We start from the raw sequence: 27,098 nt of genomic DNA, 5'->3' as shown, positions 1-27,098 counted from the left end.
TAATGCTACCTATAGTATTTACATCATTAGCATAATCTTCCAAATTTGTATGTTACAGAGAAGTTAAAGCAGCTAAATGATTCCAATACAATAGTGACTACATTGTAGTTTAAATTGGATGTCTCTGAAATTCCTATTTCAGAGCGTAATAGACTAACTGTTCTTATTATGTGAGGCAGTTGCAGTTTAAATAGCAGACTATCTGTGTTTGTGTTGTTAACCTGCCCTGAAAACCTTCCTACAAAAATATTCTGTGTTGAGCTCTCAAACTACGAACTTCTATCCTGCAATCAGATCTTTGCCAGATCAGGATATATCACATAGGCTTTTTACATCAATGCAAATATATTTTCTACATGCAGCTAACTGAAGTTAGGAGTGGTTTTGCTTCAAGGGGTTTTACCAGGAACATACTCAGGACCCATGCTTGTCTTCCAATTACGTTTACTGATTTCATCATAGGTATCAGAACATTCAGGGATTCATCCAAACTGTTTTACATATATGACAGGGAACTAATTTTACAGATGCTCTACATGTTCTCTACCCTCAGTTGTAGGCCAAACAGAAATCTCAAAATCTGAAAGTTGGGTAATCCTTTTACCATTGCTCCAATGGAGAAGAAAAACCCTTGAAAATAGTCTCTTCCCTTAGTGTCTTTGCCTTTTTTAAATAATAATAAAAGCAATGCCAACACATAACAAATGAAACTAGTGACACCATTTCTATGTACAGATGGAATGCACTCACCCTGATCATACCAAGTCTGATTTTTAAATATAGCATAAAAGACAAGTTCATAGTATTTTAGAAGGCATATTTTTTTGTTCTGTTACATAACTAGGAGAATCTACAAAATTAAATAGATCAAACCTGTTAGGAAAGCGTATCAAGAGAAATATGTCCAAGCCAGAGATTTATATCCAAAACCCTCTAAATTAAAACATACAGGACCATCTCTTCTCAATCACATCTAATCTTACTGGCATGCTCTATGTTCTGCAGTTATACTGATTTACAGTTCCAGTTTACATGAAAACCTATCAAAGACAATGTAGTATTTCAAGTTAGAAATGGAGAGGGAAAATATAACCCATAAATGCTGCCTATAAATATGTGAAAACTGTTTAATAAACATATAAAAATTAGGTAAATTAAGGAAAAAGTGAACTAAGTAAACAAAGCAGTATATTGGTCGCTTAAGTAGTGGCTGTGTCAAATCAGTAAATCATTCATTCAACCTTTTTTGAAAAGAAAGAGTCATAAGCCTGCAGCCATACCATTTCCTTAAACCTCTTCTATTAGCCTGTAGAAGTCTTCACGTTTGTATGGAATAAATCGAAGGAGAAAGCCTGCATATTAATTCACAGCAGGCAGCTGGTTTCCTGAATCAGCACTGATCCAATATACTCTTGAATGATTGGTATTAAAATGAGTGCCTGACCTACAATTTCAGTAAGAATCCAGATATTTTTTCCAGAACACAGAGCAGTCACATGGTACCTGACCAAATTCTAGTGTGGGCGATTACTTTCTCTGCCTCCATTTTCCCTGCACTTCCAAAGTCAGCATGACTCTGAACAACAACGTGCTATCCCAGAGTACTGTGCTTCCACTGCTTTATTTTTAGCAGCATATATGTCTGTTTCGTAAATGCTCTGAAATCCACTGAGCTGTATCTAATTTCACCACATATGGAAGTGGGTTTTGTCTATTTCAGCAGATAAAATAGCCCAAAATCTTAGATTTTAGGCCTTTGAGAAGCTCCAACTACAACACCAGCATCTCAGAGTAAGTCATCTCACAGAAACTGCTGGTTTATACTAACAGAACGACATCCATTTTACAGGGACAAGGCATTACTTAAAATTTGCTGAAGATTATACAATAGGAAGCATACAACTTTTGCACACCTGTACAATATTATCCTATGAACAAACTCAAGAGTGGTAGAGTAAGACATGAACCAAGTAAGGGCTTACTTCTGCATAAACACATGCCCACGCTTACCACGAGTCTGTAATTGCTCACTGAAAAACGGCCAGTTACTAGTCAAGGACTAGTGGGGCCAATACAAAGCTGCTTTGTCTATCCTCGTACCAGCAGAAGTATAAAAAGCATAGTCCCATAAACGTCTATACACATACTGAACTCAAGAGCACGCTACTGACAACCCGTCCTCCTCACACCGCTGCCAGCACCCGAGCTGGTCGGAAGCCATTTTGTGCGTGACCGACACTCAAAGGCCCCGGCGGCAGGTTGCGCACAGGAGGAGACGCCCCTCCCGCCGCAGCCCTGCCGCCATCTTGTGGGACCAGGACAAGCTTATTTGCGCAGCTTCGCGTTTCATCTCCTGAGGTAGACTATAAAGCGAAACGCATAATTCTTCCCTCACCTCATCCCAAAACACCTAACGGCATGACTCACGATAAAATCGTAAGGGTTAGCGAATGTGGCTCGGCAGATGTATAACGATGGCAAAGCGGCTAAAGTCAGTTCCCGAGTCCCTCAGCGAGGGGAGATTTCTGCCTTGAACAGCGTTGATATCTATGCGTAGAGGCGGCTCAGGTCTCTCCAGCAGCCGTAAAAGGTACGAGCGAAAAGCGCTCTGCGTGTCTTACGGATGTGAAAGAGAAGTGATACTCGAAACCACGCCTGGTGCTAGGGAGCCTGGTGCTAGGCCGGTACCGCCCCCTACTCCTCCCTGCTCCCAGTGCCGGACCTGGCCCCGCTGCTGTAGATGAGACTTCCGCCGGCGCGTTTGGGTGCGTTACACCTTTACCTTTTCCTTTCCCTCGCATCTCTCTTTTCACCCTGCACCTCCAGTATAGGCGCCCTAACACACTGTGCTCCGTGATCGGGTCCTTTTCCCTGTCTAGACCCGGTCCTCACCCGGGGTCGGGCTGAGCTGGGTGCGGAGAGCCGGAGCGTCTGCCGCAAGTAGGGCCTGAGCCCGACCTTGCTCGTGAGTAGAAACAAAACCCGACACGGGCCATCCGCCTGAAACTTTTTTATCTTGCAGAGCGGAGTTTCCTCTCGCTTTGTTTTCCGAGTGTGATTTAAAATGATGTCGTTAGAAAGTGGCAGGGAAACCTGTGGAAACTCCGTATGGTAAAACCAGTTTTAGTTTGTATTTTTGATGAGGAGGACTGGGGTGTTAAACTAGTGGATATCTAAATGGAAATCCACGTCGTCACTGCTACTTTCCACTGAGAACAAACTAAGCCTAATACTGTAATGAGAATGAGAAATGTGACAATTACTGCAAGACTTCCCTGTTTTCTCTAAGTATCTTGTACTAAATCTTGCTTTTATAGGGAAATGTGACAGTTGTGGAGCAGGCTCCAAACGATTCAACACTTCGAAAAATGTCAGATGATACAGATTCAAAATGCAGTTACCTTTGTGTGGTTTCACTATTTGTATCTCTTCAAACAAAGCAGAGCGGAGGTAGCACAAAATGCGACTACTGATTCCAGTAGCAACTAACTTCCTACTCTTTCCCTCTAGCGTAGGGGCTTCCACATGAGCTCATCTTGTGAAACAAAGATCATTTTCCAGATCGGAACTACACCCACTCATGTTATATCCTGTTTTTGCTGCTGCAGAGATGCTGTGAAATGCTGAAGAAACAAATGCTGTCAGAAATGACAGACTCTGATTGTAGGCCATGTTTAGAGCGTGAAATGTTTCCCTGCTTCTCTTGAAAGACCTTCTCTCTTAATATGAGGCCATATATGTTCACTTATCATTGTTAATACGGGGCACTTCTCTTTGCCTTGATAATCACATTGGTATTTCTATATTGTGCACTATTTGTGTTGCAATCATGGGAACAAGGGTTTCATTCATGGTATTAAACAGCAAAGAGTAAAATTGCTTGAACCTTGTACATGCATACCAGCCTCCACTTGTGAATGCCAGCAGGGTGTTACTCGGAGCCTCGTGTGTCTTTATGTGTGAAGTTCTAGTATGTTGTTATTTCCTGCTCCCTGGGAGAGGGGGGAAGAGTCTATTCCTGATTTTGATTATATTCTGTGTGGACTGGGGGCAGTGTGAAATAGTTCAAAAATAGGAGCATAATTAACTTTTATTAGCTTCATAGAAGCTAATGAACTTAGAGATGTTTTTCTACCTGTTTTAGGGTGGAATGGAAATTATTTGTGGTCTGAGGAGTAAATATTCTTGCTAATATCCTCAGGTGTTTTACCTTAAATTTTTTCTTGTGAACTTTGTTTACAGTATAATACCCAGGGTTAAAAGTCAGTACAGACTTAGACAAATATGCCAGTGACAAACGTGGTTTCCTGTGCACTATGTGAGAAATTAATCAGCTTTAAAATTGTACACTTTGTTCAGGAAAGTCTGAAAATTAACTAAACCCAGAAACTTGTATTTAAGTGCACTTTGGTATAATCTCTTTGATCTCTCAGACTTATTTTGGGGACAAGAGGACAGATGAGTCAGCCTAGAATTGATGATTTTCTTACCAGACTAAGACTATTTCCCAGAAGAGCCCTTCATCTGTGAAAGTTTGGGGTGATAGTGAACTAAAATAGCCAGACTTCTAGAAAACTCCCCTCATCAGTCACTTTCCTTCACCGTGCCAGGGGTTTTCCTGGGTGTTTGAGTACAGGAGGAAAACAGATCTTGTTCTGTGTGTAGGCCTGCCCCTTTACACTCACTTCACCTAATGTTACTGACATGATCTTGCAGTATTCTTTTATCTGTTGTTGGTGGTGGTTGTATTAAACTTCAGCTATTTGGAATTATTCTGGATTTCTTACAAATCAGGAATGTAAATGAGAAAAAAATAGAAAAGTTTATTTTTTCAACCATCTTCCTGCTCCATAAGCTTTGCATTGAAATCTTTACTCAATACATGAAACATTGAACTGACGAGGAAAATCTTGAATGTTTTCTTGAAGCAATATGGGCAAATTACACATGCAAATGAACACACAAACTATTGGGGCAGCTTTATCTCTGAAGAGTATGAACTTTTTTTTTTTTTCCTCTTGAGACAATAAGCTGTTTTTGCTCTCTTCTTTGTAAAGAATTTCCATTAAATTACTCTTCTCGTTGCAGACCCCAGGTAATTAAATTGAAAGCTAGACTGCTGGGTTTTACATTGTCTTTGCTTTTCTCTTTAATTGTTGTAGCTATGATGACTGTATCTGTGACATTTGCAGAAGTGGTGATATCAGATGGAAGGGTGAAGCATGATGCCTTTCACCTTTCATGGTGAAGTGGGTCTGGCTCAGATGGAATGTATCAGGCTTGTCGCAGTAGTGTGACATTTCTGCTATCAAAATACAGGACATAGTTTTTGGATGCAAGTTATAAACTTTTTTAGTTTATACAGAACTCTTCATGTTGCTCTTACTCGTTCCCCACTCAGAACCCTGGGGAAATGAATGTTGCTGACACTATATCATCACTAAATCACTATATGTGCATAGTTGTTTTTCCTTTTATTGGGAGCATCATTCCTTGTTCACTGGACCAGTGGAATCATACAGAAGAATGCATGATCCTAGGTCATTTTTGCTTGTTTTTTCTCCCACTAAAATTGGGAAGTAGCCCCCAGCAGTAATTTGTGATGTTGATTTTTGTCCCAACAGAAAATGAGCTGATGTAATCAACTTTGTCTATGGACGATCATTGGAAAATACTGGATGGAAACCAATGTGTGCTGGATCTGGATCAGTGATTTGGCAATGGTCAAATACCAGTATTCCAGTGTACTTGTGGACAGACTTGCATGCAGGTAAGAGAGTTTCAGCACTGGAAGTATTGATCAGCATTTTTTTATAATGAGTATGCGATTTATTTTATATAAAGGAAGTTCACAAAAATAAATAATTCATATGTGCTTTTTTAAAGGCAGATTATTTTTAAGATAACATATAAGTAGTAATTTTGCATGTCTGAAATGCTAACTCTGTAGGAAATTGCTCCCTACCACACACCCCTCTTTTTTTAAACTAGTTGTAAAAGATTAAATAAAAATCAACTAGAGTGGTTTTTTTTAAAAAAAAAGTTTATCTGAGATTTCTGAAAATGGTCAAAAGTTGTTAAATTCCTGTCTCCCTTTAGAGTGAGTCATAAATATGACTTCCTCAAGCTCTTTTGAAAGTCCCTGCTGTATGTACCTGGGAGATGCTTTCATATGAGCGTGTTTTGTGCCTCCCCCTTCTTGACTGCATTGTGTCATGAAAACAGTCTTTGTCCTTCCATAGAATTCTCACAAATGTTTGATGCTAGATTGAAAATAAGAAGTACTTAAGAAGTACAATAAATATGCTTTTCCTCTGATAGAAAACTGTATAAAACACAAGCCAGTACGTGAGGGTTTCCTCCGCTTATCAGAGGCCTGAAAATTTTCCCACCCTGCCCTTCCACGCCAGCTATACAAGTGCATTGTAGGTCCTGTGTAAAATAGAACAGGTTCAAAAGTACAAATATTTTGTCTACCCAGTTTGGTTTTGTTGGAAACAAAACTTTTCAGCTTGTTATATTAAAAATACTGTGGACCTGGGCATTTGAGAAGAGCAGCTTCTACTGGTGTTTCTTTTCTGAGAGGTTTTTTTGCTGTTTGCACTGTTTACATTTGGGTTAAATGTTGTTGCACTTCTTTGAGCAAACAGTGCATTTAATTCTCTGAAGTTCCTAAATGGTGTGATGTGATGAGGGAAGACACTGTGTTTGTGCCTGTCCCTTTTGGGTTCTGAAAAACAGAACTGTATCAGAGACGACAGGTGTTGCTTTTTTCTGGTTGTGTGCTGCAGCAGGAGTAGTATAATTGTGTGTTTTCTCTAGGTATTTAGCACAATCTATGTAGAACGCCCATAGGAGGCTGCGATGGGCTGAGCAGGGTATCTGCAGCTGTGTTACTGTCAGCTGCAGTTGAATGCACTTCTGAAAATGAGCCCAAGTGGCCTCAGTGCCATTTTGAGGACTCTCTTTGGTCTCATTTACACTGTGATCTGGAAGTGCAGGAGTACTTAAGCTAAGTAATACTTGGGTCTCCTGGTGTGGTGGATTTATGATATTTTACAGCTTGCCTGTACTGCCCTTCCTTACCTCCTCCTTCTGTTTTGCTTCTGAAGGTGGGACCTTGTGGTCATAGCAGTTACTTGTGTTATAATCCTCCAGTGATTCAGACATGCTATCAGCAAGATTAACAGTGACTTTTTATTTTCAAAATACTGATGACTTCTTATTGTGACTGTCAGCAACAGTGCTGGAGGAGAAAGCCACTGCAGCCTTTGACTCCTTAGAAAATACGGCTCACTGGGACAGATGTAGATAAAGGAGACTTTTCCCTAGGAACTTGAATTTGATACGCTCTTTTAGTGGGCAGTGGAACCCAATCTGTGGGTTTAATCAAATCCAACTCTTACTCCCTTTCTGAGGAAAGTCAGGTGGATGTATAGAGTTATTTTGTATTTAAATAGCATTGGAAAGGGAAAAAAAAAGCTTGTATATGAGTATCTCTCATCTCCTTAATACATGGACAAAATATCTGACATTTTCGATGGTAACAAAATGCTGAAACTGCTTTGAAAGATATTATCCAGGTGCTAGAATCTTTCAGTGTGTTAGGCTTTGAAGTCAAATTGGCTTTTTCTTTTCAGAATGGTTTAAACAAAACTATGCATTATAGTGACTGAACTCCTTGTAAGGGCTAAGATTTGTTTTCAGGTTGCTCATTTCACCTTTCTCCATGTCAGTAATGGGGATCAGAGAAGGTTAGATAGAATTTCCATAGTTGGTGACAGCGGAAGTTGAGCAGAGCACTCTACTTATTTTGTTCATCACAAGGGTGGGGTTTTTTCTAGGTTTTAATTTTTATTTCAGTTTTCAGTATGGTGAAACATGAATGTCACATGAAGAAAAAGGCAATCTATGGCTTATCTATACCTTCAGAATTAACCAATTTGCATACTTAAGGTTGGAATTTTTTCTTTGTGTGGTTCTTTGATCTTTATGAGCATGAAGGGTGTGTGTAGGGAATCCTTAAAACCCAAGTCACTCATTCAGATTGGAGTCCCTTTAAATGATGCTAATAAGGAAGAAAATCCACACATTCCTGAATTTATAGATAATATTTTAAAATACTACATGTTATCTAGTGAATATTTCCTTTATTTTCATTTCATTTAAGGGAAAGTGCGTGCCTGATAGCAGTGGGTTTATACGTGGGGGTTTTTAACTCTTTTGTCTACAATGTGTGATTACACTACCTCTTAGCTCCCAGAAATCTTGTTGAAAAATGCCTTGAGACTTTTAGGGAAGAAAAGGTGGTAGTGAGCAGAGAGGTGGAGGGTTGCTGGGAAAAGGTCAGAGCTTTAGACTTTAAGTTGCTGTGGAACTTAACTCCTATTTTCAGAAACACTTGAAATATCACTCATCAGCAAGCTGATGACTTTTGTTTCACTTCCTACGGAATTTACAGACTTGTGTTAAGGTAATTTTACTTTAAAAAGAACTTCCATTTTTTCTGATTAGTATGACCTACCAAGTATTTTTTGTTCTGTAATGAACAGCTGGGAGAACCCCTTGAGAACAGGAGGTCTGTGTAGACTACGTTGGTGTTTTAGTTGCAAGTGAAATACATCAAATGGAAGAGTTAACTGTGAACTTGTACAGCAGGTCACTGATCTAGTAACTTTTAATTCTCTCCCACAGAACTGCTTATGTGAAAAGGCATCTAGTTAAGAATGAACACCAGAGAAGTGCTGTGGTAGACATGGGCTTCATGTCATGTTGGCTTCCTGTTTAAAAAACAGGAGGCTGTCAGTTTTAAAGGGACAGCAACAAAGTGATGACCAGGTGCCAAGTGCCAGCTGTCCTTATTCACCAGATTGAACAAGAATTGGATAAAGACGAAGAGGAGATGATGGTTTTCCTATGCCGAGACCTTGCTCCCGACTTGGCCACTGCTGACCTTAGAGAGCTCTTGGTGGCTTTGAATGAGAGAGAGAAATTGTCTTTTCTTGGCTTGTCTGAGCTGTTGTACAGAGTTAAGAGGTTTGACTTGCTGAGGAGAATCTTGAAGACTGAGAAAGCCACAGTGGAAGCTAACCTTGCCAGGAGTCTCAGACTTGTCCCTGATTACAGGTAATATATTTATTTCAGATTTCAAGGCTACTCTATTTTCAAAATGTGTGGGGGTTGTTTGGGGGGGGGGGGGGGGGTGTTTTTAGTTTTTTGTTTCTTTTTTAAATAGGTCTTGAAGGTAAAAGAAAAGCAGAAAAGGGCATTATATCTAGAGTTATAGTGAGAAGAATATGTCAAGTTTAGTCCCTGAAATAAGCCTTAGAAGCTTCTTACAAGTCATGGCATTAGAAGCGTCTGTCTTTAAGGAGTTTGTGTGTGTTAATAAAACCAGTGATGTTCTAGATTAGCAGACAGAAAGGATGCTTTGGTGGAACATCATCAGTTAGAGATACTTTCTTTTCTAGTTCGCTTTGGGCACATAGCCTTGTGGTATACCTTTTCTCAGGGGAACTGTCTCTTACTACTTTTTACTCTGTAGCTTTAAGAGGCTTAAACTAAGAAGTTCCAGTTACTTTCTTTGAGAGACTTCAGAAAGAAATATATGTACTCATAAGGAAGATTTTCCTGTGTTACCTTCTCACTGAAATAAAAACCCTGTAACTACTAGGTAAAAAAGTTAAAAGATGTGTTCTGTTGTCTCATTCTCTCCATCTCTCTTGAAATATTAAAGAGACTTCTGTTTTCCTAGCAGTGGCTATTACACAGTCAGTCTGAACATAGGTGCTGATAAGCAAGATTTTGTAATTGGATCTTTCAGTAGGGTAGGCTTTTTTTCTGTTGTTTAATTGGGAATGGCACATTAAGACAGGAACATGGGAGAAGTTGGGTAGTTGGGCAAGGACAGGATCTTGCTGAAAGCTAGTCCTTTAGAAATGTCTCAACTTTTATTTCAGGGTACTAATGGTAGAGATTAATGAGAATCTGGAAAAAGAAGAAGTGAGTTCTCTTGTTTTTCTACTCAGAGATTATGCACCTCGTATGAAAATGGCAAAAGATAAGGTATGTTTTTCTGCTGGTCTTCTCTGGAGCAATGAGAGATTGAAGTAAAAAGAAAAGTAGCTAGACAGCAAAGGAGGGGAAACATACTGCAAGGGGTAGTGAGGCAGGAGTATACAGAAGTCAGGAAGGAGTAGTGGCTTGTTTCATATTTTGTTTTTTAATTCAAGGAAAGAAGCATGAGAAACAGTAAGAGGGAACAGTGAAGACTTGCTGTAGTGAATCCTCACAGGCATTAAAAAAAATCTGTCTTCAGTATTACTGATCTGAAAGTTCATACATGAAAGATCTCAAACCAATAATCATATGAAATGTATCTTGAATTGCAAGGTCATATTTGATGTTTGTGTTCTGCTTCACTTAGAAAATAACGGGTTTGTTTTAATTATGTCTTTCTCTGTATATCTGCATTCTAAATATTTGTTTAAAGTGCTCTGAGAAAGCAGAGATTCAGTAGAGAGGGTTCAGAAAACTTCACCACTGTACATAGAAGACTGAAGATTTCTATATTCTTCCTTTAAGGTTTTTTCTTTTTCTCTCTTTAACCAAAGGAGGAGAGAGGCCCTGCAAATTCCCCAAAGCTTTTCTTACCTCTTCTTTGCACGTGGGAGGTGACATTCCAAGTGGCTGGCTTTGTAGCAAGAAGGAAGTGAAAAACTGTTTCCTCAAAATTTTTATTTTTAAGAATATCACTTGCTAGTTTCCATTACTCCTATGATAATACCAAGAATTCTTATATCTTCCAGATAATTTTCTTAGTGTTTCAGAATCTAATGTCCCTAGTTCTTGAATATACAACCTTTATGACCTCCCCACATTATTTTCTGGTTTGCTGTGTTATTGATAGAGAACAAATTACTGATATGACAGTTTGTTTTTCTGTTGCTATTCTAGAGTTTTCTAGCTCTTGTGATTGACCTGGAGAAACTAAATTTGGTGGCTCCTAATCAACTGGATTTGCTAGAAAATTGTTTTCGAAATATTCACAGGATGGACCTGATTAGGAAGATTCAGAAATACAGACACGAAGGTAAGATGCTATTTTTACACTGGTTACTCTTGATAGCAAGGATCTTACTGAAAATAAAATCATGAGTTATAAGTCAGAGTATTTGCATGCTTCATGGATTTAGGCTTTTAAAACAGCTGACGTATCATGGTGTATTTCTCTGTGTGTTTCTGTTAAATTTTCAGCTTTAATGTCCTCCGTTCATTCTCAGCCAGTATATGTAAATGCACTTCAGGCATCTCTCCCTAATCTCAGTCTGATTGATCCTCCTTATAATTCAGGGGTAAGTATGCAATAAATCAGACAGATCCTTTCTTTCTAAATATTACCAGACATTGAAAGGGGATTCATCTTTGCAGAGCCTAAGGAATGAGAGATTGCTAGTAACTAAAATATTTCTTGGTTTGTTTCTCATATTCCTATTATTTGCTGGGTTTAGGGTCTGATTTAAATCTTCTGACTGAGAAAGATCCCCTTTAAAGAGCTTCTGTGCATTTTTTCCTATTAGTTGGAAATACCTGCAAAAACTGTATCTTGAAAGCTTTTTTACTACTCTGGGGAGTGAAAAGTTTTGCTTTGACTGTTTTTGCAACACATACTGTTCTTCGTACTTCTGGACTTTGCAGGGAAAGTAGCTTTTTAACTTTGGAAGCAGAAGGTATGGCTTTTAAGAAGAGATTTTTATGGTTTTTTGGTGGGTTTTGTCTTTATATTTGGGTTAGGTCTGATATTGGAATAGTATGACCTTAATAAAGTCTTTGGCCTTGCTAAATGAATTTGATGAGATTATTTGTGTCATGTGTTCAGTAAATACGTATGTATAAAGCTTACATACAAGATACCAGTGATACAATTTGTCTTTACTAACAAAGCCACAACAGCTTTGTTTTCCAGACTACTCATGGGAAAGAGTTTGCACAGACTTGCTATATTATAATATTGTTATAATTTACTTTCTAATTCAGTGACGGTTCCTCCCTGCTGCTCTATAGCAAAAAAAATTCACATCTTCAGAGGTTTTTTTTGTTTTACTACATTATGGAATAAGCCTTTCATTGTGGTTCATGGCAAGCTGGTAATTTTTTTCTGAGGGGGAACGGTTTTGAGGGGTTTGTTTGTGATTTTTGGTAGGGGTTTTTTACTTGTTATTTTGTAATACTAATTAGCTGATAGATGTGAATCTAAAATATATAATCCTTTTCTTGAGGAAGAAAAATACGGTTGTGTGATATTTTGGGACACATGATTATTAATTCTTGAAGGAGAGAGGGGAAAAAAAGAACTTTTTCTTCATTTTTAGATCCAGAATGTGAACAAAGAAGAATCACAGACTGGTCAAAGTCTTATTCTGGGTAAGAGCAGTTTGATAATTTGAAAGAGCCAAATGATAAATTTCACTGTTTGATAGAATCATAGAATCATGGAAGGTTTTGGGTTGGAAGGGTTCTTAAGGTCTAGTTCCAACCCCCCTGCCATGGGCAGGGACACCTTCCACTAGACCAGGTTGCTCAAAGCCCCGTCCAACCTGGCCTTGAACACTGCCAGGGAGGGGGCAGCCACAGCTTCTCTGGGCAACCTGTTCCAGTGTCTCACCACCCTCACAGTAAAGAGTTTCTTCCTTACATCTAATCTAAATCTACCCTCTTTCAGTTTAAAACCGTTATCCCTCATCCTATCCCTACACTCCCTGATGCAGAGTCCCTCTCCAGCTTTCCTGTAGGCCCCATTTAAGTACCAGAAGGCCTCTATAGGGTCTCCCTGGAGCCTTCTCTTCTCCGGGCTGAACAACCCCAACTCTCTCAGCCTGTCCTCACAAGGGAGGTGCTCCAGCCCCCTGATCATCTTCATGGCCTCCTCTGGACCCGCTCAAGCAGGTCCATGTCCTACTTATGTTGGGGGCCCCAGAGCTGGACACAGCACTGCAGGTGGGGTCTCACAAGAGTGTAGTAGAGGGGAGGAATCCCCTCTCTCGACCTGCTGGCCACACTTCTCTTGATGCAGCCCAGGACACGGTTGTCTTTCTGGGCTGTGAGCGCACATTGCTGGCTCACAGTCAGTTTTCCATCCACTAGTACCCCCAAGTCCTCCTCAGAGCTGCTCTCAATCCAATCTTCACCCAGCCTGTATTTGTGCTTGGGATTGCCCCGACCCATGTGCAGGACCTTGCCCTTGGCCTTGTTGAACTTCATGAGGTTTGCACGGTCCCACCTCTCCAGCCTGTCCAGGTCCCTCTGGCTGGCACATCCCTTCCCTCCCGCGTGTCGACCGCACCACACAGCTTGGGGTTGTTGGCAAACTCCCTGAGGGTGCACTCAATCCCACTGTCCATGTCACCAACAAAGATGTTAAACAGCACTGGTCCCAGCACCGACTGCTGAGGGAACACCACTCGTAACTGCTCTCCCCTTGGACATCGAGCCGTTGACGGCAACTCTTTTGAGTGCGACCATCCAGCCAATTCCTTATCCACTGAGTGGTCCATCCTTCAAACCCGTGTCTCTCCAATTTCAAGACAAAGATGTCATGTGGGACAGTGTCAGAAGCTTTGCACAAGTCCAGGTAGATGACATCAGTTGCTCTTCCCTTATCCACCAGTGCTGTAACCATCTCATAGAAGGCCACCAGCTTTGTCTGGCATGATTTGCCCCTGGTGAAGCCTTGTTGGGTGTCACCAATCACCTCCTTATTTTCCACATGCCCAAGCACAGTTTCCAGGAGGATCTGCTTCATGATCTTGCCGGGCACAGAGGTGAGACTGACTGGCCTGTAGTTCCCTGGGTCTTCCTTTTTTCCCTTTTTAAAAATGCGGTTATGTTTCCCCTTTTCCAGTCAGCGGGAACTTCACTGGACCACCATGACTTCTCAAATATGATGGATAGTGGCTTAGCCACTTCATCTGCCAGTTCCCTCAGGACCCGCAGATGCATCTCATCAGGTCCCATGGACTTGGGCACCTTTAGGTTCCTTAGATGGTCTCGAACCTGGTCTTCTCCTACAGTGGGTGGTTCTTCCTACAGTGGGTGGTTCTTCCTTCTCCCAGTCCCCCCTTTGCCGTCTGCATCTTAGGTGGTGTGGCTGGAGCTCTTGCCACTGAAGACTGAGGCAAAAAATCGAGTACCTCAGCCTTCTCCATATCCCAGGTGACCAGGTCTCCTATTTCCTTCTGGACAGGGGCCGCATTTTTCCCTAGTTTTCTTTTTATCACCAACATACCTATAGAAACTTTTTTGCTGACCTTGACATCCCTGGCCAGATTTAATTCTATCAGGGCTTTGGCCTTCCTAACCAGATCACTGGCTACCCAGACAGTTTCTCTGTATCCTCCCAGGCTATCGGTCCTTGCTTCCACCCTCTGTAGGCTTCCTTTTTACGTATGAGCTTGTCCAGGAGCAACTTGTTCATCCCTGCAAGCCTCCTGGCATTCTTACCTGACTTCTTCTTTGTGGGGATGCATCGCTTCTGATCTTGGAGGAGGTGATTGTTGAATATCAACCAGTGTTCCTGGGCCTCTCCTATCCCATATTACTCTGCCAAGCAGATCCCTGAAGAGGCCAGAGTCTGCTCTTCTGTAGTCCAGAGTAGTGAGCTTGCTGAGCGCCCTCCTCACTGCCCTAAGGATCTTGAACTCCACCATTTTGTGGTCACTGCAGCCCAGGCTGCCCTTGAGCTTCACACTCCCTGCCAGCCCCTCCCTGTTGGTGAGAACAAGGTCCAGCACAGCACCTCTCCTTGTTGGCTCCTCTATCACTTGGAGAAGGAAGTTACCATCAATGCGTTCCAGGAACCTCCTGGATTGCTTATGCACTCTAGACTACCCGACCAGGAAGACCAAGGGGGTGAAGCCCTCTACAGACAGGTAGAAGCAGCCTCACGTTCACAAGCCCTGGTCCTCTGGGAGACTTCAACCACCCCGATATCTGTTTGAGGGACAACACTGCAGTGTATATGCAATCCAGGAGGTTCATGGAACGCGTTGATGATAACTTCCTTCTCCAAGTGATAGAGGAGCCAACAAGGAGAGGTGCTGTGTTGGACCTTGTTCTCACCAACAAGGAGGGGCTGGTGAGCAGTGTGAAGCTCAGGGGCAGCCTGGGCTGCAGTGACCACGAAATGGTGGCATTCATAGCCCACTATAGTATCTCCTGTCCCTGCCTTCTCTTTAATCCTGACCCATAAGTTCTCAGTTGGCTCCTCATCCATCCCCAGGCACGTCTCTGTGCACTCCAGCTGGTCACTGACATAGCGAATGACCCCTTCTCCTCGTCTCCCCTGCCTGTCCTTCCTAAAGAGCTTGTCTCCTTCCATTCCAGCACTCCAGTCATAGGAGCCATCCCATCATGTCTCCATGATGCCAGTAAGATCGCAGCCCTGCAGGCGTGTGCATGTCTCTTAGCCCCTCTTGTTTATTCCCTTTTGTTTATTCTCCTCTTGTTTATGATGGTTGTGTTTATGGCTAATCCAGTTGATAACAGCAGGAGCAGAGAGTATTTAGTAGCTCTGAAAACGGAGCCTTGCCTCATTATTTGCTCTTGTATTTGCTTTGTTTGTGCTACCAGATCGTAGAACTTTATTGAAATTGTTGTGGGCTTCCACTGTCACAATGTTTTAACAGAAAAAATAATTTATTAATAAAATCATGGAAAAGGTTGGCTAGCCAGCTCTGGAGGCCTGTGTAGTGCAGCTGTGCCCATTAAGTCTTGAGTAGGAAGTTTTGTGCCAGTTCTAGTAGTGAACTCTCCAACAGGCCAGCCAGGAAGCTGTCCAGTGAGTACCAGGTTCTTACCATGTGTGTTGTATTCTTTCTGGAAACCCAAAGTACCTCTCAAATACAGTTATTTTTAAAAGAGTAGTTGTCTGAATTCTCTCAGTGTGAGAGACCTTGATTGATCCTTTGTTTATTCTAGTCACAAGCAATGTAGAATGCAATCCAAATAACATTTTAGAGGTGAAAATTTTGGGGTTTTTTTAACTTCAGTAATGTACACAGAAACTAAGAGGTCCAGATGAGTAGGAACTTGGCTGAACTAGATAAGTTCTTTACCTGATTTTGTGTCAAAGAAATGTCACTGGTACTCACATACTGAGATTACTTCTGTATGTTTTAACTGCAGCAGAACCAATCCACATGTCCATTCAGGAATCAGGACCGGTGTCACATAAGGTATGTGCATATGTATGCATGTAAATAGAATAAAAACCTCTGCAGGCATTTACCTTAGTTTTCTTTGTGTTTCCTTTTGAGATTTCCTTTAACTGCATGCAGACAGAACAACATGTACATCCATATGTTCCTCAGCCATAAACAGGTTGTGTTCTGCTTTTGCAGAATATATTTTTAATATAAAATATTTGCTGATATTCTGGAAGCAGCAGTGTGTTTTGCATGTACATGTTATTAGTAGAGGCTAAGTGAAGACCTGTTGGAAGTGAGACCTCTTGCCATCTGCATTAGAAATTGCAGGGCTTCTCTGCATGCAGTAAATTTTGTTCTTTATTCTCTCTCTGTTCCTTGCTCTCCAGGTAGAAGACAGACATGCTTTGGGTATTAACGATAAGAATGGACTACTGCTATTTTCACTAGCTTTTCTATAGGTCAGGAACCAGGTAGTTACCTATAGCAAATTGATTGTTATCTTTTTAAAGGGGAGAGGAGTTGTGGTAAGAGTCATTACATATTATTTAGGAGGTTGTTCCACTAAATAAGGAAAGAAAAGTTCTGATGAGCAGTGCTTGCTTGCACACTTGAAGAACACAGAAGTTCTCTCATTTATTGTGTTGGCAGTGTGAAGTTTATAGCTCCCAATATGTCAATAACAGTTACAGTTAAGGAAATTAATTTGGAAGTACTATGGAAGGATCATTGCTGTCATAGTCTAGGTCTTTAAAAAGGCTCTCCACCCCATACAGCTGCTTTTTTTCTTTTTTTTTTTTTTTTTTTTTTTTAACTTTTGAAGATCTGTCCAGAGTTAAGGTTCAGTCTTAAACTTGCTTCTCTCGTTTCTGGTACAGTCTTAGTCTTTAATAATCTTTAAGGATTATTATGGTACTAAGATTGCATAACACAAGGATGCAAAAATTAAGCTTATACTAGAAATAAGGAAAAAAAATCATTAGTCCGTATCTCCTGATTTTTTTTGTTTTTGTTGTGTAGATAAGACATACTACATCCCAGTAGATAGACTTCTGCTAGCTACTCTATGGAAAAACAACAGATATAATTGAAAAGATCTGAGGTGGTTAATTTGAGAAAAGAATCAAGTCTGTGAGTTGAGCGTTTGACACGTTAACTTAGTATTTGTCCTTCACGTTCCTCAGGTGTTTGATGATCAGTACAGAATGCAAAGTCAACCTTTAGGAATATGCCTGATAATAGACTGTATTGGCAATGACACAGGTAAGTATCTGAATTTGAAGTTCCTTATCTTGTTAATCTCTGATAATAAGAACAATTTAGCATAAAGAATATGATGTATGTTTACCAGCCAGACTAGGGTAATGTTGTCCTAGTCAGCTAGTCTATCAATTGTAGTAAATCTTCTGAAGCAGAGAGTTGGAAGGCCCAACCTGAGGTTAAAGACAACTGTCCTCACTATTGCAAACAATGTTTGTTTGGGTTTTGGGGCGAAATCTCTGAATGAAAGAACTTGTTAGGAGATAGACTGAATTTTGAGAGGGAGAAAGAGGGTGTTCAGAGACCAACAGAATAGTTAAGCTACAGTCACACAGCAGGTTATTGGCGGAGATGGGAAAGATAGTGTTTCCCACCAGTTAACAAAACCAAAAGCAAAGCTGTTGCAGATTTGAAGCATAATCATATCGGACACCACAGGTTTTGAAGGCACAGAGCTGAAGGCACGTGGTCCTTTATTAATAATGCATCTAGGCTTCTGTTACATCTTGCACAGTTTAACTGAAACTGTCACCGTGGCTTTATAGGGAAAGGAATTTTCTTCCTTCCCTCTTGGTTTAGTTAAAAAAACCCAAACCAAACCAATTTGCATGTAGAATTCAGGGTAGTCAGTGCCATGGTTAAGGTGTGGGTTTTTCCTGATTGCCTTTGTAGAATCCAAAAATTAGATTCTTGCATAAGCAAAAAAGCCCCCACTCTCATCATTCTAATACATGAGGCTAAAAATAAAAATGAAGAGCATACTTGCAGTCAGTTCTGTAATAGGCTAGGAGATGTAGGAGAAGAGGAGGGTTTGTGGGTATATCTCTTCTCTTTCTCATAACTAACAGTCCAGCAGATGCACCAACTCAGAATTATTGATGTAGTCACTGAAGAGCAGTGGAGGCAGAGCACAGACACAGAAAGTAAAATTTTTATGTTTGCTTGACAATAGTATTTTAGGTAAATGATACAAAACAAGACAGTTTGCCACTAGGGTAATGGGAACTAGAACTGATTCACAATACTGCCATGCATGGAGAAGAGAGACGAGGCAGGTACTTAACTCAGTTACATGCAACTGGGAAGCATTGTTGGGATCTGATTTTGGTCTGTCCTACCAAGTTCATCAATGACCTCTGGCCAGAGGGGAAAGAAAAAAAAAAAAGATGCAATTGCTGGATGTAGAAATTAAATTGTTCACTCTAAAGCACTACTTCATTTCTACTCTAAAAAAAAAGAAAAAGCTGACTTTGCCTCAAGAGGAAAATAAAGCTAAGAGAGATTGCCAAGAACTGAAAGACTGGGGTGGGGGCAGCTCTTGGGATCAAACATTCTGCTCTGTCCTGTTGCCTGCTTCTTTACTTTCCTGTTCTTCTCTCGTGGTAGCTTTACAGAGCAAACAACCCTTTAGATGCAAAAAACTTACTAGTCAGCCTTAATCTGGAAGGTAGCATGATAATCTGCTCCAGTACCAAAACAGTTACTTACTACTTGGAGTTCTGTTTCTTAAAAGCAAATGCAAAAAGGATTGCTAGAGGAATTTCAGTGTGGAGAGCTAAAGAAAACATGAGGTGTGAAAATAGCCTTGTTTATAAAAAAGCCCTCTTTAATAAAATTTCATTTCTCTAATGGGATATGAGCATGTGCTGACCTGATTTATTGAATAAGAGTGTTTTACTATGCCAGGTTTGAGTTTTTTAAATGAAATAGTAAGTGTAAAAGCAGATAAGGCACATACACTGGAGAAAAAAATGAAGTAAAGAAGGAGCTGCTACATTACATAGTTCATAGTCACAAATACGTAAATTTAGTTCTACTCTTCTTAGAAAGCACAGGTCTTTTGCACAGGCAATACACTGTGCAGACACCTTAGTCATAGTAATTGCTACTAAATACAAAGATGTGCACAAAAGAAACTTAAGAAATCAGTGTGCGTGCTCGTCATGAGCTCACATGGTCATTTCAGTACTTGTACAAGAACAGAAAGTGTAAATGTGATAGAGGAAGTCTACTGACTGGGAAGGAGAAAAATGGGTTACGTGTTTAGCATCTGGCGTATCGGATACACCTGCAAATCATGGCTCTGCTGCTGTTGTGCCAGAACTACCCAAAGCAAGTTTTAGTGTGCCTCAGTCTCTATGCGTGTCTGCCTTGGATGCAGAAGCGATTAAACCACGTGTGTGTCTCAGATGTTTAATGTCACCAGTACTCATCAGCATTTTAACATAATAGAAAGCAAGACTTTCACTGAAATACATTACTGTATTGATATTCAGGAAAGTGAGATACTATAGTGAGATTCAGGAGAAGCAGGACATACGGCATTGCTTAAAAGAGTTTGTTAGAAAGGCACTCACTACTCTATAGAGTTGTGCAGCACTACTTCCAAAGTCTGAAAATACCAGAGAAAGAGAAGAGTGCAGGGAGAATGTTAGGAATTGTATCTGTGGTGTGCGTTAGGGTTGGTAGCTATCGCAAGATTTAGTCTGAGGAAGCTGAACCAATAACAGATGCAGTAGGATCAAGGATTTACAACAGTTGAAAATGCCCAGTATAAACAATGTGAATTCATCAGATGCTTATAAAACGCGAACTGAAATGCACCTTGCTGTTTTGTAAATAGCTGCTTTAGACTTTGCCATTTGGAAGCCAATTTTTATCCTCTGTTGTAAACAGGGGGAGAAAAGGGTAATTTTTTATGTAGAATGCAAATGCTCAAAATTCAGTGGCGGTTTGTTGGCAGGTGATTACTGTTGAAGAAACATGTTTTCTAATCTCAGGTTGCAGCATGTAATGATGTGTTTTGTCTTGCCTTAAAGTAAAATAACTGTATCCAAAGTTTACCATGTATAATTTCTGATTCATTGTTAGACTAAGGTATCAGCTCTGAATTTTTGGGGTTTAATTTTTTTTTAATTGTGACACCCAGAGTGTGTGTATGGTCTACGGTGACACCAATTTTTGTATCTGTGTGTGTATGTACATGGTAGCGAGACAATTACAGGAAAAGCGCTCTCGTTGCTCTAACTCTCGATTTGCGTATGGACTGCTGCCCTCTAATGGCTTCATCGAGTATATAACTGCTAAACGGTATTACTACTGAATCTTCTGCCTGAATTTTGAGAGCATGTTTTATTGCCTCAAAATTGCATTGTTTTATTGCATGTTTTATTTTAATTCAAGTTTTTGAATTATTTTACAAAATTCAGACAAACCAACAGAACTGGAATGAAACTCTATAGTTCCTGTTTATCACCTCACTGTAGTATAGAGTTTGTATCTACCCTGTATTTTGCTGGGAAAAGTTACAAGTTCTGTTCCTTGTTCTAAGCGTGGGCTTTTTGAGGAGCTCAGTGTGGTAGTACAACTCCTGCTTTCCTGTCAGTTACCTCTGAAATAGCCTCTGCTGAATAGGGATTGTTAAACTTTTGAAGTAAAGGAACAGTCTAGCTTCCTGTGTCTGTAAGGCATTTTACATAAACATAGCACTTGAGATTTCCTGTCATATCAGAAACTGTGCATGGGCAGTGTATATGTGGTTTATGGTAAAGATATGATGCTACAGGTATGAGTCATAGTAGTAGCTTGTGGTTCTCTGAACACTTAAAAAATATATGTGGTTTTAACCACCATGTATCTGGTTTCATTCCCATATTAATAAACATCCAAAGTAGTTACTCAGAGCATAGCACTTATTCCTGCAGCACGGGTTAATACAAATACAATAGAGTTAAATCTTGATTTTTGGCTACCTGCAGTTTTCATTTCTAACACATTTGAAAAGGTTCATTGTTCAGGGTTTTTTTTCTCTGAAAATGCCATTTTGTCACAGTTAGAACTCCAGTGTGCATTCTCCACCTGGGACTCATCACTTACAGTCCGTTTTATATAACGGGAAGCATAAATGACTGCAGCAGGTTCCTTTTTGACTGATGAAAGGGAGCCTCTGTGTTTCCTATGCAGTTCTGTATATCTATAATAACCGTTCAGAGTAATTTTGACAAATTAAAAGGTGAAACAGACTTCCCATGCTATCCAGACCACTCCTTACTATTTCAAGAATGTTCTGTGTGAAGCATTTTCTAATGATTTCTCTTGCCTGATATTTAAGTCCTAGGAACTTGGGATACTGGCTTTAAATGAAAGCATCTAGGTGTCTGTGGAATTTGGAACAGGTCATGTGTCAAATAATAGCAGTTTTGCTATCATGAAGTACATAACTCATATTAAAGACAACATGCATATAGCAGTACAAGTATGTAATGTACTGTGATCAACATCAAGTACTCCCAGTTTTTTATTGTGATGAAATAAATGTCTAATTTCCAGTAGCGAAATACTGTAAATACTGTAATTCAAGATAGTTGAGATTGAGCCTTGGTGTGCTGTGATTTAATTACATCTTGCTTTTTTCAGATGTGTTGGAAGAGACCTTCAGAGGCTTAGGCTATGACGTTCATTGTCACAGATACTTAAATATGGACACCATGAATCAAACATTGCTTGAAGTTGCAAGGTTGCAGAAGCACAGAAATTGTGACAGCTTCATTTGTATATTGGTCAGCCGTGGAAGTCCTCAGAGCATCTTCTGTACAGACCATACCTTTTCTGGATTCCCTTTGGAACAGATAAAGAAATACTTTACAGCAGACTCATGTCCTGAACTCCTAGGAAAACCGAAGCTTTTTTTTATTCAGAGCTACATTGTGCCAGAAAATGAGCAAGAATGTACTAGTCTGTTGGAAATAGATGGGAACGATGAGAAAATCATTGCTAACACAAAAATCCCTTGGAAAGTCACTATCCCCCAAGTAGCAGACATCTTTTGGAGTCAGTGCAAGGTAGATGTGTCTACACTAGAAAAATCTCCAAGTTCATCCTCATATTATCTGCGTTGTCTGGCTGAGCTACTCCGCAATCCTTGTAAAAGGTAAGTAAAAAAAAAAAAAAAAAGACGTAAAAATAACCCTTTTCCTATGACAGCCTGCTGTCATAGAGATAGAGAAACCTTAAGTTTCATCCCATCTGGTCCTGTAAAGTGTCTTCATGCTGTGTCATAGGTTAAAAGACAGGTATACCTGATCCTGGAGTGATGGCACAGGAGGTAGGGTAAAGTGAAGTTGCTGATTCTAGAGGGTAAAATTAAAGTGTGTTACGGCACTGGGGCTTGCAGAATGAGAAGGGAAGAACTTGTCCTGGGTAATGTATGTCAGTGCTTTACACAGGACTGGAAATCTTCCTTCTCCAACATAACAAGGCACACACCAGGCTTCTGTCAAATTGAGGATTGCCTTTTATCATTAAGAAGGGCTCTGCTTGTAAATATAAAATGTCAGTGCCTAGGTTCGGGGAAAAGGCAGTTAAGAGGGAAGGATTTTGTCTTTTCTTTAGATCTATTTAACCCTCTGCTCAGGGAGCCACTAGTTTGTCAATTTGTAATCTTGAATTTAAACTACCAGAAAACTTTAGTCTGTCTAAAGAGATTATCAAAAGTAATCTGAGCTAAAATCAGTATGTTGGGTATATAACTTACCAATAAAGGTTTTCTTTGTACAACTGATCTACCAGGGAGCTAGCAACTGTTTTTCAGGGTAGTTGCGGGGTTAACATTTAGTACTTTTTTTACAAACCCTAAAACCTTGTAATGAAATCACAGATCATCATGTCAGCATAGCCAATATCACAACAGTGATTTGGGTTATAACAGATTGTCTCCAAAATGCATATTCAGCCTTGGGTTTTAGAGGTGTAACCTCTGCAATAAAGACAGAAATTTGAAACTTTCTCCTTGCTGAGTCTAAAGGCCTCTTATCTCTTGTGGATTCTTAAATGGTGTCTTGCTTCATTCTCTAATAGAAAGCTTTTACTTTTGTTGCTGCAGGAAACTCTCTATATTAGATATCCACACGGAACTGAACAGAAAAGTCTATGAATGGAATAAGACCACTGACCCAAGCCAACAGTACTCACTTCTGCTGCAGCACACACTGAGGAAGAAACTTTTTCTTTCTCCCACTTAACTGCTGTTGGAAAGGACGTGTCTGAAGTGGCTAACAAGAAACACTACGATGCAGACAGTTTCACACATACTTTTACTTTATGCAGTGTTGTTGCATGTGTATCTAAAGTGCCTGTTGCTTCCAAACCCAGGGATTTAGAAGCATTTTGGTGTGTTGAGGCCAATTCCCTATAGATTATGTATCTGAAAGCTTGGATGAGAATGGCAGCTATCGTATAGCACTGCAACAGACCTACAACCAAGTACAACAGGTAAACAGGGTGGAAGGAGCTCTAAACTGTATAGCTCTTGGGTTTTCCAGGGGTTTGTGTTTTTATTGTTTCATTGGTGGTTTTTTAGCGTACCTAGATAGGTGCACTGCTAATAGGTTCTTCTGTTGATGCTTAAAACAAGTACAAGCTAGTGCAAACCACTGAAATTCACTGGGTACTCTCCTCAGCACCTAATAATGGAAAATGTGTCAGGAAAGAATGCCTACCCAGCAATGCCAGTTCTTCATTAGCAAGTTCTGACTTGAGTGCCTCCACAGACTAGCAAAACAGAGAGAGGAGAAAGATGATCTTTTAAATAATTTGGATTCCATCTGCCTGCTGCATTACAGGTTGTGATTCACCCAGAACCCTATGTTGTCAGTACTGTCCACAGCACACAATGGTTATATGTTAATAAATGAGACATTCTGCCATGTTTTGGGCTAACTGTCCGCTGTGGCAGGGCTTTACAGTAATCTACCAGACAGTTAAAAAATGTGGGATTTTGGCAGATGTTTTGTGGAAGGTGAAACATGATTCACACTTGTTGCACCATGCATAGTTGTAAAAGTACACTTTATCATATTTGAACTTAAATGTCCTGTAGCAGCCACTGGCTCTTAAGATGGGCTTAAATTAAACACTGCACCCTCATTGCTTTTGCTTAAGAAAAAGGATGCGTCTTTATCAATTTATGTTTTTTTCCAAGTTGCCCTTATTCTTCTGAAAAACACATGAGTTAAAGTCGTCCTAAATAAGTGGAGCAGATGCCTAACCTGAAGAGTTCAGTTAAGCTGCTTGTTGTGTAACAGTATAACCTGAATGAGTTTTATTGAAATTTATTGTCACTGAATTTATGGCATTCTCTTCCCTCCTAAAGTCGGCCACTGGCGTACTTCTAATAATCCTAATACAGTCTCCTGTTCAGGAAAAAATTCAAGGCCTTGGCGTGCCTTGCTTGGTTTCTGGTGTAATTACACCATGCATCCTTCTGGCATGTGTTTCATGCGAGCAGAAAGGAAAGGGGATTTTGCTAATACAGGGTATGCAAGTTCCTTGAGCAAATACACTGCAGAAAGATTTTATTTTTTTTTTTTGCTAGTGTAGCTGCATTTGATTTGAGTAAAAAGCAGATGTGCTTACATATATAACTTCACCAACAATGCTTTTCATTGTAGACCAAGTGTAGCAGGCAGTTAGCCTATTGATACTATATCTGGTATACTATCAGTATACATTAGTATATTATTGATAATTAGGAGAGCTTGGCCAGTAAACTTACTCTGGTAGCAGTGACTTTTTTTATTCCTCGATATTGTGTTGTACTTCTTAGGTGTTGGCTTGACATTTTTATTAACTTTTTTTTAAAACCCAGCTTCTTAGGTTTCATTTGGAAAAAAACAAATGAGTTTTCAAGTAGCTTCTGTAATTGAAAGTAAAAAGCACTTTTATTTGTCAAAAAGTAGATACTGAAGTGCTCAGGAGTCCTTCCTTGTTATGTGATGTAGACCCAGTCTCTTCCTGGCTTAAGAGGTTCCTAAACTGTTGATTGATGAGGATTGTTAGGAGTATACGAAGAGGAGAAACCCACTGAACAAGTTTTATCTTATAGTCTTTAACTATACTTGTAAAATGTTAAGATTGAAATATGTATTTATTTATATTAATGTACTATTTTATATAATATATAAAGTACGTTTTATATCATTGTGATTAAATCTTCAGTCGTTACCTTTTTTTAAATTTTGTATTCAGTTTTATTTGAATGTTAACTCTGGAAAGTTCCATACACAGTTATGATGAGAAGAAATTTTTGCACAATTCAGAAATATAATTCTCCTGTATTGCAAGCCTATGCATTCCGTACTTTCCTCTTTCCACTTCAGAAGCTATAGTGTCCTCTTTAATAAAGTATATGGAAACTTTTTAATAGCCTTGAATTGGGAAATGCAACCCAAAATTTTATGTTAAACTACATGTGTTATTTATGTTACTGTAATTTGATGTAGGCACAGGCATAAGGGGAAAAATAGAAAATAATTTTTTGCAAAATTCAGAAATTCTCTAAAAGCTTATTTTCTATAAGTGTTAAAGTAAAAATACTAAATCCAGTTTCATGATCCTATAGGTGTGGAAGTAAATGCATCATAATGGGGCAGGGAGAGGGGGCAGGTCTTCCTTTCAGTTTAGTGTTCTCTAAGAAAGGGCTTACTGAACTGGTCCTTTTCTTAAACTAGTGCCATAATGCTTCTGGCTTTAAAATACCACATACAAAATTTAAAATAGTTTGTCTTAATTATGTTCATATGTATTCCACACACTCAAGTAGAGAGTTTACTGCATTGCATCAGCAGAAGGGTCTGTACTATATGTGATAGGTAATTAAAATAGCATTCATTTTTAACCCTAAATATTTAATAACTGACTATCTTACAATAAAATAAAGCACAAGTGTAATTTTGAAACTCTACCTTGCTCATGTTTCATGGGGTAAGAGAAGGATTATAAAATGACAGATTTGGAATCCTAGAAGTTATTTCCTGTAGTGGCTGGTAAATGAAGCAAATGTTGAAACAAGTATGTTTTCTGTGGTTGTAGAAATAAGATGTGATTCCTATTTATCATATATATCTATGTGATGTTAATAAATGTGATTTCACAGATTAACTTCACTTTTTCCCATTTTCATTACTAGCTTTTGCATGTGATGAGCACATCTGCTGCCTTATAGACCAAAAGCAGGGAGAATGGAAGCAAGAGGAGGCAGAGAGATGAGGGAAAGTAATACAGAAATTTCAAGCAGGAACAAGAAGGGGAATGATAGGGAGAACCAAGAGAAGAACAAATAGGGAAAAGAAGATTTGGAGGAGAAATACAGCATCAGTACTGGAATGAGGAAGAAGAAAACAGGAGAAGAGGGAGAAAGAAAGTAAGGATAATAGTGGTGGGGTTTTGTGGGTTGGTTGTTTTGGGGTTGGGTGATGCCAAATACAACTACTTATTAGCAATAGAATCTATTCTGTTTCTGATAGGTTTGTGACAATGTAGGTTTGGTTTGGGGATTACGAAGTGTGCATGTTCTTTACCTTAGTGCATGACACAGTAAGTAAAATCCATGTCCCCTTCCTTAAGAAACGATGAAGCAACACTATTTGGAAAACTGTAGAGGCTGCTGTAAATAGCCCTTGCAGTGAAAAAAGAAGGGAGTCTTTTAGGTCTGGCTGCTTGGGTTGGAAGTTGCTAAATCAGCCTTCTAATGACCAAAATGTTGTGGGGACATGGCATGTGTTGTGCAGCATTCATGGATGTCAGATACTGATTTTCTACACTGATTTCTTGACCCTCAGTAGCTTCTTAAAACTATAG

General features: G+C 39.7%; 1 protein-coding gene across 3 annotated transcripts; it reads left to right on the top strand.

Annotated features, from left to right (window-relative positions):
- Positions 1-2,297: 2,297 nt before the first annotated feature.
- CFLAR (CASP8 and FADD like apoptosis regulator) lies at positions 2,298-26,399 on the top strand. 3 transcript variants are annotated; one of them, XM_074829487.1, is made up of 11 exons: positions 2,298-2,358; positions 5,625-5,770; positions 8,695-9,126; positions 9,960-10,065; positions 10,957-11,092; positions 11,257-11,354; positions 12,372-12,423; positions 16,183-16,232; positions 17,387-17,465; positions 21,879-22,392; positions 23,344-26,399. In XM_074829487.1, the coding sequence occupies exons 3-11, from the start codon at positions 8,831-8,833 to the stop codon at positions 23,480-23,482; spliced, it is 1,470 nt and encodes a 489-aa protein (XP_074685588.1). In that variant the 5' UTR covers positions 2,298-2,358; positions 5,625-5,770; positions 8,695-8,830; the 3' UTR covers positions 23,483-26,399. The 3 variants fall into 3 exon arrangements, with proteins under 3 accessions (XP_074685588.1, XP_074685587.1, XP_074685586.1); XM_074829486.1 differs by having other exon boundaries at positions 2,319-2,590; XM_074829485.1 differs by having other exon boundaries at positions 2,319-2,765.
- The last annotated feature ends 699 nt before the right edge of the window (positions 26,400-27,098 follow it).

This window comes from Strix aluco, chromosome 6, assembly GCF_031877795.1.
Source record: "Strix aluco isolate bStrAlu1 chromosome 6, bStrAlu1.hap1, whole genome shotgun sequence".
Taxonomy (NCBI): Eukaryota; Metazoa; Chordata; class Aves; order Strigiformes; family Strigidae; genus Strix; species Strix aluco.
The sequence above is the reverse complement of the archived record's forward strand: the minus strand, read 5'-3'. Positions and strand labels throughout refer to the sequence as shown.

What these genes read in the sequence shown, in the direction of transcription:
- CFLAR (XM_074829487.1), top strand. Translation starts at nt 8,831, where the DNA reads ATGACCAGGTGCCAAGTGCCAGCTGTCCTTATTCACCAGATTGAACAA. An exon ending in AGACTTGTCCCTGATTACAG is followed by an intron (nt 9,127 to 9,959) that starts GTAATATATTTA and finishes CTTTTATTTCAG; the next exon opens with GGTACTAATGGTAGAGATTA. An exon ending in CTCCGCAATCCTTGTAAAAG is followed by an intron (nt 22,393 to 23,343) that starts GTAAGTAAAAAA and finishes TTGTTGCTGCAG; the next exon opens with GAAACTCTCTATATTAGATA.